This window comes from Mustelus asterias, chromosome 7 (assembly GCF_964213995.1).
Source record: "Mustelus asterias chromosome 7, sMusAst1.hap1.1, whole genome shotgun sequence".
NCBI classification, from domain to species: Eukaryota; Metazoa; Chordata; class Chondrichthyes; order Carcharhiniformes; family Triakidae; genus Mustelus; species Mustelus asterias.
The window spans coordinates 84353874-84367589 of NC_135807.1; the positions used below are offsets into that span (position 1 = coordinate 84353874).

The 13716-nt window shown below is 40.7% G+C and overlaps 1 protein-coding gene across 2 annotated transcripts in view; it reads right to left on the minus strand.

Moving 5' to 3' along the window:
• Positions 1–3270: 3270 nt before the first annotated feature.
• The window catches only part of LOC144495824 (uncharacterized), a 28258-nt gene continuing 17812 nt past the window's right edge, over positions 3271–13716 (minus strand). For both annotated transcript variants that reach the window (XM_078216357.1, XM_078216355.1), the window contains exons 4-5: positions 11799–11936; positions 3271–5883 (exon numbers count right to left, since the gene is read on the minus strand). In XM_078216357.1, the coding sequence (XP_078072483.1) occupies positions 5731–5883; positions 11799–11936 (291 nt within the window). In that variant the 3' untranslated portion in view covers positions 3271–5730. The remainder of the gene's footprint in view (positions 5884–11798; positions 11937–13716) is intronic.

Below are 13716 nucleotides of genomic sequence, written 5' to 3' on the forward strand. Positions count from 1 at the left end.
TAGCTTCCTATGGCAACCAGTATGTACGCAATCGCCATCACCTCTTGCAAGTGTCAAAGCCATCACCAACAGGTGACGCTGCAGCTCAACCATCTTACCTTGACCACAGGTCCTCATCGGAGTCCGATGCTGTTGGTCCCACGTCTGTACAACACACGCTTCGTGAGTCTAGCAAAATGGACACGGCCAATAGGACAGTGCCCCCTCCACTTGTCGATGTAAAGGTATGACATGTACCTTTAAAACTACAAAGTATTTAAAACACCTCATTACAATTACTAGCAAACTTGCTCCCCATTGATAATATGAATTCTACGTCCAAGTTGATTAAACAAAAACCCTAGCAGAGTCTGGCAATCTTATAGTAGCCCTTTCTTTTCTATCTTTCTACAAGGGGGCCGTTTGGCCCATCGAGTCTGCACTGACCACAATCCCATCCAGGCCCTATCCCCATAACCCCAGGCATTTACCTTAGCTAGTCCCCCTGACACTAAGGGTTAATTTAGCATGGCCAATTCACCTAACCTGCACATCTTTGGACTGTGGGAGGAAACTGGAGCACCTGGAGGAAACCCACGCAGACACAAGGAGAATGTGCAAACTCCACACAGAAAGTGACCCAAGCCGGGAATCGAACCTGGGTCCCTGGCACTGTGAGGCAGCAGTGCTAACCACTGTGTCACCGTTCCGCCCCTAACTTGGCAGAACACAAGCAAAGAATGCTGGACAATACTAATGAATGCAATTAATTTTTAAAAGTGGGTTGCCTAAACAGGCCCAACACACAATATCAGGATTTCGTCACCTGTTTGGACTAGCAAACTTTTCTTTTGTTCTCTCTGCTGTTCCCTCCCACCACATGTCGAAAGCAGAGGGAGAAGTACATGTAAAGGAACATGCACCAAGATGCAAGAGCCCAATCGGTGTTTCATTGTTCACTGTTGAATAGGTAACTGCTTTTGTACACATGTCTGTATATAGTTTTCACTGTGTACACTGTTGCATCTCATGCAGAGCACGTGTTTTCTTGCAGCTGCAGAGTTAGTTAAATAAACTCACTGTTACTACAGTCCTTGTTGCAACGAACCACAAGAAACTACAATTACCTTCTGTATTTGTGTTGAATGTTTCAGCATTTTCTTCTTTCGACAGATGTGATAGCACAATTATCAAAGAGGGTGTGCATATTCTTTTAACTTGGAATTTATAAATAAGATCTTGTTAATTTATAAATAAATCACTATTGCCAAACTGAAAATTCTATCTACTTGGGACAGGTTAACTTCATAGGAACCTCACATCTGCAACCCAGTTTTAAAAATTAATTGCATTCATTAGTATTGTCCAGCATTCTTTGCTTGTGTTCTGCCAAGTTAGGGGCGGAACGGTGACACAGTGGTTAGCACTGCTGCCTCACAGTGCCAGGGACCCAGGTTCGATTCCCGGCTTGGGTCACTGTCTGTGTGGAGTTTGCACATTCTCCTTGTGTCTGCGTGGGTTTCCACCAGGTGCTCCAGTTTCCTCCCACAGTCTAAAGATGTACAGGTTAAGTGAATTGGCTATGCTAAATTAACCCTTAGTGTCAGGGGGACTAGCTAAGGTAAATGCATGGGGTTATGGGGATAGGGCCTGGATGGGATTGTGGTCAGTGCAGACTCGATGGCCAAACGGCCCTCTTCTTGTAGAAAGATAGAAAAGAAAGGGCTACTATAAGATTGCCAGACTCTGCGAGGGTTTTTGTTTAATCAACTTGGATGTAGAATTCACCTTATCAATGGGGAGCAAGTTTGCTAGTAATTGTAATGAGGTGTTTTAAATACTTTGTAGTTTTAAAGGTACATGTCATACCTTTAATTCGTCCATACATATAAACATATCTTCTATACATTTTTAGAAGTTAATCAAAGAAACTTAGATGCACAGTTACAGAGTGCTCTTTGATACTTAACATATGTTAGATACAGTCCTTTAAAGCACCCAACTGTTGGAATCACAAGGCCACAAAAAAGACTTAATTGCCTCACCAGACACCTTATCAGAAACAACTGATACAAGAGTGAGTTTTAATAAAGCTGCCTTCACAGTTTCTAATCAAAACAGAGTCAGAAAGATATTAATGTCTTAGCCAATGAGTTATGGTAGGGGACTTACTGGGAACTGACAAGAATTAATGGTAACATGATGACACCCCTTTTAATTGTAGGTAGTGATAAAAAGCTGAGTCATTGAATTGATAAGCAACATATACATGTGTTTCGTTATGTTGGCAATAAAAGTCCAACGCCGGCATCTCCACATCATAAACAAACTTATCAGGGCTGTAATCAGGGAATATCCCGAAGGCAAGTTGAGTTGACCACATTCCTTAGACATTCAGTTAACTTCACTGACAAGGCCATAAAATGCTAATGGCTTTTGTAGGCCCCCTTTATCAATTAAAGGATACTATGTGAGACTGTTTTAGTGAAGATGCTTTGTGAGGCTGCTATCAAAATAGAGTCTGACTAAGAGACTAGACATGATGTGGAGATGCCGGCGTTGGACTGGGGTAAGCACAGTAAGAAGTCTCACGACACCAGGTTAAAGTCCAACAGGTTTATTTGGTAGCAAATACCATAAGCTTTCGGAGCACTGCTCCTTCGTCAGATGGAGTGGATATCTTCGTCAGTGGATATCCACTCCATCTGACGAAGGAGCAGTGCTCCGAAAGCTTATGGTATTTGCTACCAAATAAACCTGTTGGACTTTAACCTGGTGTTGTGAGACTTCTTACAGAGACTAGAGGACAGGCTTAGGGATGATATACTGGGGTATCCCACGAGGTATTGTGATCTCATAGATCAGGGTGGTTCAGTATTTTTTCTATTGGATCAATATGTAAAGTATGTCATTTGTGACACTTTTGATTGGATTGTGTCCAACTGACTGTGAGCTGCAGAATTGTATAAACCAGGATGATTTTCTTTGTCCAGTGGAGTGGTGTCTCTGACCCATTGTGTCAAGACTCTCCCCTTGCTAGCAAGTAAATAAAGACAATCTGTCGGTTAAGTATCTTGTGTTAACGTCTGTTTGTGTTAAAGTCAAACTCGGAAGTCGAGATTTCAACATTCTGCACTGTAGGATTCTATGATTCTAAGTTCAAGTTTCATCTTTTCAAAATTTCTATTTAAAGTCAGTGCTGACAAACATGTCAGGACACTGACTTCGATACACACTCAAATTAATTGGACCACCTTAGCACTTAGTTACATTAAAGACATGTGCCACTTTATAGAGGAAGTCGATTCACTAACATTGCTCACCCTCATCCCCCCACTACCCAAGTCATTCTTCTTCCAATGGACGTTGGAAATCTTACGCAACAATAAAAAATCCTGCACAGATATAGAAACAAACAGAGGTATGCTAGCTGTCCAAAATATCTTTAATACATTTCCCCAGCCTTCCAGACCAGAAGATGCTATAATCCAGTAACTGCACTTGGGTTTAATAAAAATAACTTTGAATTCAATAATTTTTCTCTTCAAATCAAAAACATAGCTACGAGTATGAAATTTGCCCAGCCAGCCAGTACAAACATAATCATGGCAGAGTAGAAAGAGTGTATTTTCAAAAGGCATCCCAGGCTCCCTATGTGTTATTACAGATATTTGGTGAAATATGGGGTATTTGGATGCACGCAGATGCAAAATTAGAGCAATTCATCAATATCCTGAATAATCATTATCCCTCAATTAAACTTAAAGCAACAATACACAGGAAGTGAAATATCCTAGATACTACATATTTAAATTGGTACAAGAAAACAAGACATAAGTTAGCAACCTTTTTTTTCCAAAATAACTGACACACACAAACTTCTATATACAAAAAGCCATCACCCTAACCGTACCTTCCATGGAGTAGTTGGGACCGTGGATGCAAATAATAGTAAGAATGTAAACCTGGACAAATGTATCTTGGCAAATGTGATTAGCAAGTTCACAATACTTGGTTGATCAAATTCCTGCACTGTACCCTGTTCTTTCAACCCACCTCCTAATATATAGAGATATATATATCCCTATATATAAAAACAAAGGTTGGATCAGCAGAACGGGGAGGATGGAGCAGCAGGTTTTATTTCTAAGGGCAGAGATGATGATGCAGCAGTAATGTCACTGGACTGGTAATCTAGAGAGTCAGGCTAATGCTCTGGGGACATGGATTCATATCCCACATCAGCAGCTGGTGGTCAATTAATTAACTTGGAATAAAATACTACTCTTCGTAATGGTGACTCTGACAACTACCATCGATAGTTGTAAAAACCTATGTGCTTCACTAATGTCCTTTAGGGAAGAAAATCTGCCATCCTTGCCTCGTCTGGCCTACGTGCAATTCCAGACTCAAAATTGTGGTCAGCTCTTAACTGCCCTCTGAAACAGGCTATTAAACTACTCAGTTCAAGAGCAATTATGGAAGGGCAGTTGCAAAAGGATAACAAGTGCCCTTGCCAGCAATGCCTACATCCCATGAAACAAAAAATAGACCAAATGGTCTCCCTCACCTCCACAGATCTATTTGGAAGCTAGACCTGCAGTAAAGAAGTTATCAACAACTTGACTGTCCCTTAACAAAAGCCAATAACAGAACATAGCACAAGTGAAAGTGAGTTTTACAGGCAATACGCAAAACAGACTTGGCTAAAAAAAAGACAAGGACCTCTTAGTTGATTAAAAACAGCCTCCTCCAAAATAATTGGTGATGGTGACAGCGGGACCAGCCCAAATAACTGCTCCAGCTCCTCCAATCAGAGTTTTCCTCTCTCTGGCCCTTGCTGCTCCTCCAATCATAGGTTCTGTATCTGGAGGAGAGGGAACCTGTGATTGGAGGAGCTGGGGCAACCAGCCTGGGAGATACAGAATCTGAGATTGGAGTAGGAGCTCCTCAGAGATTCTGGCTGGTATATTATGGCCTCGCTCGGGCGAAGCTCATAAAATCCTGCCTGAAGTCAACGGAGAATTCCGTTCTGCAAGCCGCGAGTGGTGGTAAAATTCTGGCTTCTGTCTCCACCACATATGGAGAATTTTCTCTCATTGGTCACCCATGATTGAATTTTGCCAGGTTTCTTTGGAGACTTTTGAGAGTGCTACCCAGAGTTGTAATGATAATGCTGCTGCACTTTGATGCTACTGTTTGGACATTAGTAGGTGAAGAGTTTCACTTGTACTGAATAAAATATGACTATCATCCACTAGAATTATCACTTCAAATCATTTTGAAAGTTGAGAATAACAGGTTAAAGTGTTAATTCACTCCAACACCCAGAATTCCAACAACAATCAATGAAGTGTTTTCAAGCATAGTCATAATTATACAGTAATGTGCAGTTAATTTGTGTACAGAAAAGTCCCATTAACATCAATGAGACAGTGAGAGAACTCCTCCACTTCCTATGACTAGTACCATGGAATTTTTCACACCCACCTGAAGGGGCAGACAAAGATTCAATTTAATGTCTCATTCACGAGACTGATACGTCTGGCTAACTAGAACATGGACTAGCATTTATTGCACTGACCTGCAATAACGCATTATTTCAATAACGCATATCAATAGAGATTGCAAGAATGTGTGCAGTTCAAATCTTGATGAACCATAAATCAGAATGTAGCCATCAGCATGCATGTATAAATTGGAAGGATATTCTCTTCATAATTAACAGAAAGCATCATGATAAAAGGTTAATCAGATTTCTGTGAACTTAAATATTTTTTTCCAGCATAAGCTTAAATTGGAAATTGTTTCTGTTATTCTTTGGATCTTCTTTTGTGGGCATTTTGTCTTGCTCCTGGCTATTGTTGACGTCTTTGATTTCCTGTTGCGATTTTTTCTGCTTTGCTGTCAAAATGTGAACAGAGTTTAAACCTGAGAATCTCAATAACAAATTCATGTAGTTTAATCATTACTACTTTTAGTTCAAGTCACACCACAAGGCTGAAACATACTTTAATGCATGGTTAAACATGCGTAACTTTAGAACAAAATACAAATGATAATTGTCTTATTGCATTTAAGTATATGGTCAATTCAAAATCTGTTGCTTAATTGAAGCCCAAAGATTACTATTCATAAATATTTTCATGTATTTAAATGACATTTGTGTCCATATTTTAAATAGAGGTGTTAATCCATTCATTTTAAACAAGTTAGTGCGTCTGTTAAAACAGAAGGTAAAAGGGCTCACACGAGTGCTTTAAGGATTCATTAAGAGATGAATGTCAGAACCATTAAATTTCTCACTGGAAAAATTCCATCAACAGGTCAGTGACAATTACACTTTAAACAAAACTTGAGTAGACTACAACCCTTCTAGTTTTTCACTGCAGTGAGTCCACAATGTTTGGGACCAAGTGATATCTAGATTTCAGAATTTTCTGAATTATCGAGTGACATTAGAATGTACCTAACCACAAGTGCATGAATAGAAAAACATGGTAGATATAAACAATTACCTGAAGCATCCAACTGTGGTAAGATATTATAAAGTAGGAATAAAATTTGTTTTATTTATCCAAATTCTATACCTGCCATATTTCCACTCCCAAAGCACTGTGCTAAAATGATGCTAAAATGAGTAGCTTGGATCTGCTCAAAATGCTTCTGGATAACTAGTGTTTCCAAACAATAGATTTCCAGACTGCAGAGGTTAATGTGCAATAGATTGTGCAAACCTCTTAAATATGATAAATAGAAGAGCCTGGGAAAACTGATCCAGATTAGGATCAGAGTAAGTCACCTAATTTAACTAGTGGCAGTTAAACCTTGGGCACCTGTCTAACAGAAATAGCTGAAAATAGAGTGCTGGCTCTGGGGATGAAAATAATCCCTGGAAATGATTCTGTACCCGTGCCTATTGGTCCTCTTTGCCCACATTTATCATCTCCCCCTTACAAAGGTGTTTGTTCTTTGCGGGTCCAGAGGAGAACCAGACCAGGCCAGATGTCCCAAGCTCAACAAGAAGAAAATTTCCAAGGAAGGCCAGGACCTACATCTGTGGGTTTCAGCCTAGCTCATGGCATTTCCAACACACACCCACCAGATGTTTGGCAGGATACCTTGAATTTAAGCCACAAGATAATTAACATCAATATGGCAACAGAAGCACTTTTAGAGAGATCTCAAATGCATGATTAGATTGATTGAAAATACTGCCAATGAAGAATGCTGCATATTTTAGAAATATAAATACAATTATACTTGACAATATAAAAGCCTAGAAATTTACAGAAACAATTAGGAAATAACATAATTTGAAACTACAAACACCACAAAAAGTTTTATAACAGGTTATGTGCATTGATTTAGTAACAATATTAATGCTTGAGTATTGCTGAAAAAAGAGACATATGGTCAAAGCTTTTCATCTTGGAATCAACAGGACAGAATTTGCAAGAATAACAATGATTAAGGGAACACCAATTAATACTGTCTGAGACGAGAATGCTGATTGGTTGGCAGTGAGCTCTAATTGGCAGAGATAGAGGACCACACCATTTCAAATGTGAAACTTGTGCAGGATGGAGCCCATTTAAGTGTATAAGGAAATTCTTACTTGCAACTGCAGATTCAAATATAGCTAAGTCAAATAAGCTCCTTTTCCTCTATGTGTTAGCAGAGAAATCTGCCAATGGGGTTCTCTACTACTGTCCAACACAAACCTACCTTCACTGGTCAACATACACATTGTGATCCCTACAGTTCTATGCACTATAAGATCGACCTCATTGACAACCTTGTAAATAGCCTTTTGTTCACTGTGCAAGCATGATGCTGAAATAGGCCACATCAAAGCTATCCTGTGGGATAATGGAGTCATCTGTATTTTATTGCCAGTGTGATGCCAGGTATGGAGGTCACATGTCCTAATTTTGAAGGATTACAACAAATAGCACATCCCTTCAGTTGGTTGCAACTGGCAGAGTACTGACCATACTCAACCAGCTCATGTTTGCAAAACATAGGGCCCTATTTTACCATTTTGATGCTAAGTGCTGGGCGGACTTGAAACTGGGAGTGTTTCAGATCCGACTTTTAGGCCCGTTCTCCAGTGCCCCCGTACACACTCCGCCTGCAAAAATATCTGCGATTCCGAATCGCGGTGCACAAGCCTGTGGGCGGGGCTTAACACGCCCGAAACCCTGCAGCTCCGATCGGAGCCTACAAATACACATGCGCAAAAAGAAATGATAGAATAACATTCCCTGCCACATCACTCCTGGGCCAGATAATGCTCTGGCCCCGACAGACATTGCCCCACCCTCACAACATTACTGACTCCCTTATCCCCCCCACACCCTCATCACCCAGACTGATCGCGGCCCCGTCCCCCCTTCCATTGATCTCAAGCAGATCCCCCTCCCCCCATTTATCTCAAGCAGAGTGGCAGCAGACCCCCCCTTTCCCCCCCCCCCCACTGATCACAGGCAGAGTGTCAGCGGACCCCCTTCCTCCCCACTGATCTCAGGCAGAATGGCAGCGGACCCCCCATTCTCCCAGCCACATGTTCCCCAGAATCATAGCTCCTTGAAAAGTTGAGAGGCTGCAGCAGGGCAATTTGCAAAGGCTTTGTGCACATCCTTCAGCTGGCAAAGTGCTGATTGCACTAGGATCCAGCAGCATCCAAAAGGCCCGAGGTCAGTGCTGAGACCTGGGTCCGTCCTGCAAATCGGACATCCTGCTGAGCAACAGCCCCCCACTCCCTACACACTCTCAGAGCCTCCATTGACCCGAGAAACAAAATGGCCACAATGAAAAATCCCCTGTAAGCAGCAGAGAGCCGTCGGACACTAGGCACTTACCCTCCTCACTAACCCTCACTGATGGAGTGCCGGAGTCGGACTTCTATGGTGCATGTCTGTTTCACGCCGATTCCGGGTGGACAAATGCAGTGGTAAAGGGGGAAGTGTTGGTAAAGTTGGGCACGCGGTCAATGAAATCAATTTAAATGCATGCAAATACATTCAAATGGCTGCCGCGACCGTTTCGGGCGCGGTTCCAATCGCGGCCATTTTTGGGCCTTGGTAAAGGGGGAACCGGTGCTGAGGCAGGCACGGATTGTGATACTCGTTCCACGCCCAACTTTAGCAAGTTTCCGCGTCCAAAAACAGGTGCAACTTGATGGTAAAATCGGGCCTATAGTGTCCAACATTAGGTGTGATTCCACGATTGGACAACAGTTGCTGAACAATCCTGATTTGTGCTAAGTACACTGACAGCCAAATTTAAGATAGTCAGTTGGGCTTGCAGTGTGACTCACTTGTGCATGCTAGAAGCTACATATATTCACACACTGGACTCTGTCCTTTGCAGACAGAAGGAGCATGTCTACAAATTGCATCTTTTTCAACTAAATAAAAGTTTGGGGCAGCCATCCTTTGGTTCATTCCTCGTGACAATGCCTTGACCAGAGTTGACTTGCCTGGTTTGAATTTAAATTTAGGGTGGCACGGTGACACAGTGGTTCGCACTGCTGCCTCACAGCACCAGGAACCTGGGTTTGATTCCCGGATTGGGTCATGTCTGGGTGGAGTTTGCACATTTTCCCCCGTGTCTGCCTGGGTTTCCTCTGGGTGCTAACCCCGCTTTTCTCTCACAGTCCAAAGATGTGCGTGTTAGGTGGATTGGCCATCCTAAATTGACCTAGTTTCGGGGGGACTAGCAGCGTAAATTTGTGGGGTTATGGGGATAGGATGGGATTGTTGTTGGTGCAGGCTCAATAGGTCAAGTGGCCTCCTTCTGTACTGTAGGGATTCTATGAAATGCTTGGAGCATTCTCCATGGCAATGTATTTACCAATCAGAGTCCACTTGCCAACCAATCAGCACTCTCTTCGTGTGCAGTTTCAATTGTTGTTTTGCTTAAAATTGGTTTTCTTGTGAATTCTGTTCTGATGGGTGCAAGACAAAAATCTTCACCAGCATGTTCCTTTTCAGCAATACTCAAGTTCTGTACGACCAAATGACTATTAATATTAATGCTATTATAATAACAGTTAATAACATGGTTTTAGTGTCTCCAGTTAGGAGCTCTTAGCGAGGGATATAAAGGTCAGTGGAAAGTGACAACAAATGCTCATTCCTACCTTTCTACTCGTACCAAAACCCCAACTGGTGATATCAGCTGATTCAAAACAAGGCTGCAATTTGGTGGGACAATACTTTAAAAAATCTATTTGTTCTTGGGATGATCAGACAAAGGGACAACTCCAGCACAATGCAACTAGGCATAGTGTGGCGATACTAAAATGAGATGCAGGCCAGGCCAGATAGATGCAACAGATTAATTCACATTAAGGAAACGGTTGAGTTTTTACAAAACCTTTCAGGATCACTTTTCCAGATGAGTTCTTAATTTACAATGAAAGGATATGAACATACAACTCTGAATTGCTGGTGGAATATGATAAATATACAATGTTAGTATGAGAACACGAAGAGTTGATCATTGCTGAAACAGTGGTATGGTTGTGCTGATCAGATTAAATCGAATCAGTACAGCAGATGGCTTCGATAAAAGAAGAAAATAAGTTTCATTAGCGGGGTACAAATCATGACAGGCTGTATAGTAACAGTTTAAGCCATTGATTAGATCCCATCTGGAGAACAGTGCGCATTTACTGTCACCCAATCAAAAGAAAGATATAATTTCCCTGAAGAGAAAACAGCAGCGAGAAATAGGTGGTTCTGAATAGCAGGAATTGAAGTTAATAAGGAAAGTGTAAGGACATCTTTGGAAAGAAGGAGACTTCAAGATGATTCAGTTCATGTTTTCAAAATTATGAAGTGAATTGACCAAATTGATTTGGGAAAGTACTCATTGTAGTGAAAAATTTGAAATCCAAGGGAGAAGAGTCAAAATTAAGAGCAAGGTGGGAAATCAGAGCAAACATTTTTTTATCAAGAAGGGTAACAAGAATTGTGCAATAAAGGAGCACTTGTTTTTGAAAAGCACAGCATCACACCTCAAAACATTAAATACTACAAGCATCGGGTAGGCAAATATGACAACTACTTTCCTGTTTGAGGGAGTTTGCACTGAGATGAATCAGAAATACTTGTTCTATTTTTGGTATTAGTTAAGAAAGGGAAGTTTATGAGAAGGACTCATTGCTATTTTCTGAATAGTGACAAGGGTTTTATAATATCCACCTGTAGCATCAACAGTTTACGATCACATCCAAATGGTGTCACTTTAGACAATGCATTTTTGAATACTGTATTGGGCTGTCAGCTGAGAAAAGAGAGGTAATTTCTAATTTCACACTCAGGCTACATTCATTCATCGGGAGCTGAAATCTGGGTGGGTGAGGTACAATTTTTTTGCCATTAGGTTGTTAGGAGCACAAAGTTGCACAAATAATCTCCGATGTGCTCCGGTTCTCAACTGGGGCTTGAGCCCTTGACTTTCTGACTCAGAAAGAAGCAAGTTATTGAGTTAAACTGACATGTTGAAGACTGGTAAAGTAGTTAGTACAAATTAGCTCAAAAGATAATTGAATGAATTTTCAAAGAGAAAAGTGGTAGATGTAACAGTAAGGCAGATAGACTTAGATGATCTATTATCAAAAAGTTTGTTTCCATCACATGGATAGAAGTTCTAATGCTGTAAAGTGATACAAATAATCCAGTGCAAAGTATTTAATCATATTAAGCAATGCATCGCTATTACAGGGGATAGATCGGCACATTCTCACTCTTAAGAAAACTTAAGATTAACGTAATAAAACATGATGTAACTAAATGCTGCTGACATACCTTTTGATTTTTGCAACTGCATCTCAGTGTTTTTTCAGTTTGTCTGGATAAGATTATTATCTCCTGATTAAAATCAAAGTCATTTTGCTTAGCAATATAAAGAACAGAGCATGTCATGCGGTGGACTGAATGAATTTCCTAGAATAAAACAAAAATTGAGAACACATAGTTTGTTAGTCTTTCATACTCTGCAAATAAATGTGAAACAGAATAATATTAAGATGTGTAATGATTCTGAGTGCCCACCAACACCTCTACTTTCTCAAGAGGCTAAGGAAATTCGGCATATCCATTACAACTCTCACCAATTTTTATAGATGTACCATAGAAAGCATCCTTTCTGGATGTATCACAGCTTGGTATGGCTCCTGCTCTGACCAAAACAGCAAGAAACTACAAAAGGTTGTGAACGTAGCCCAGTCCATCATGCAAACCAACCTCCCATCCATTGACTCTGTTGACACTTCCCGCTGCCTTGGAAAAGCAGCCAGCATAATCAGGGACCCCACGTACCCCAGACACACTCTCTTTCACCTTCTTCTATCAGGAAAAAGATACAAAAGTTTGAGGTCAGGTACCAACTGACTCAAGAACAGCTTTTTCCCTGCTCCCATCAGACTTTTGAATGGACCTACCTTATATTAAGCTGATCTTTCTCTACACCCTACCTATGATTGTAACACAATATTCTGCACCCTCTCCTGCTCCCCTATGTACTCTATGAATGGTATGTTTTGTCTGTAGAGTAGGCAAGAAACAATACTTTTCACTGTATCCCGATACGTGACAACAATAAATCAGATCAAATGGTGTTTATCTGAACTAAATACTGTAGAGCTATGCAGTTATGGTATCATGGGAAGTTTACATTAAGGTTATTTTTTTAGAGCATTTTGGTTTCATTCCTCGAGAATACTAACTTTATCTCCTCATTATAACATTTATCAAATGAACCTAGTCTCAAACATCATCTCAGCATCTACTTCAATTACTTCCTGGCACTTGCACTAAAGTTCCATGTTATGAGGATAATTTTATTGAGTATTTTGCATGCTGTCACAGACAGATGTATATTCTTTACTACTTTAACTGGAGCAGGTTTATGTACTCAGGCTGCCTGATGGCTTGCAACCTATTTCTGAATGGGGGGAGGGGAGTTTGTTTTGCTGGTTTGATGGAACTGCCTTTTTAAAAAAATCAGACAAAAACAGGACCACCTCACGAAATGACTTTCCATAGGTTCAAATCCTTTTCCAGAATAAAGGGTAGTGTTTATTTTGATTACACATCCTGTGTTGTGTGTTAACACGGTGGTCCACCCAGTCTAGCTTAGATGTGGAAAACCACCATGAAATGGTGATAGGGGACATTCACTTCCATCTGCCACGAATGGAGTTTGATTTTCTCTTGGTAATCTGCAAAACTTTGCAGTCTTTTGTGCTGGCCCATCCTGAAAGGGATGTGTGAAGTCCCCAGATGGCTGTGAATGTGCATATTTAATTATGTACGCGCTTGAGACTTGGTACTGTCTGTAGCTCAAATGCCAAAGGTCACATAATATGCAGCAGCTATTTTAATAGCTTGTTTGCATCGTTTTCTTGAAAGTAGACAGAAAGTTGATAATACGTCTCTGTACTATGCATGACAATGCTTACAAAATGTTCTTTTTAAAAACATCTGTTTGCAACTGAACAGCTGCATAGAGTATTTCACAGTAAGAAGTCTCACAACACCAGGTTAAAGTCCAACAGGTTTATTTGGTAGCAAAAGCCACTAGCTTTCGGAGCGCTGCTCCTTCAACAAGTAAGTGGGAGTTCTGTTCACAAACAGGGCATATAAAGACACATACTCAATTTACAAAATAATGGTTGGAATGCGAGTCTTTACAGATAATCAAGTCTTAAAGATGCAGACAATG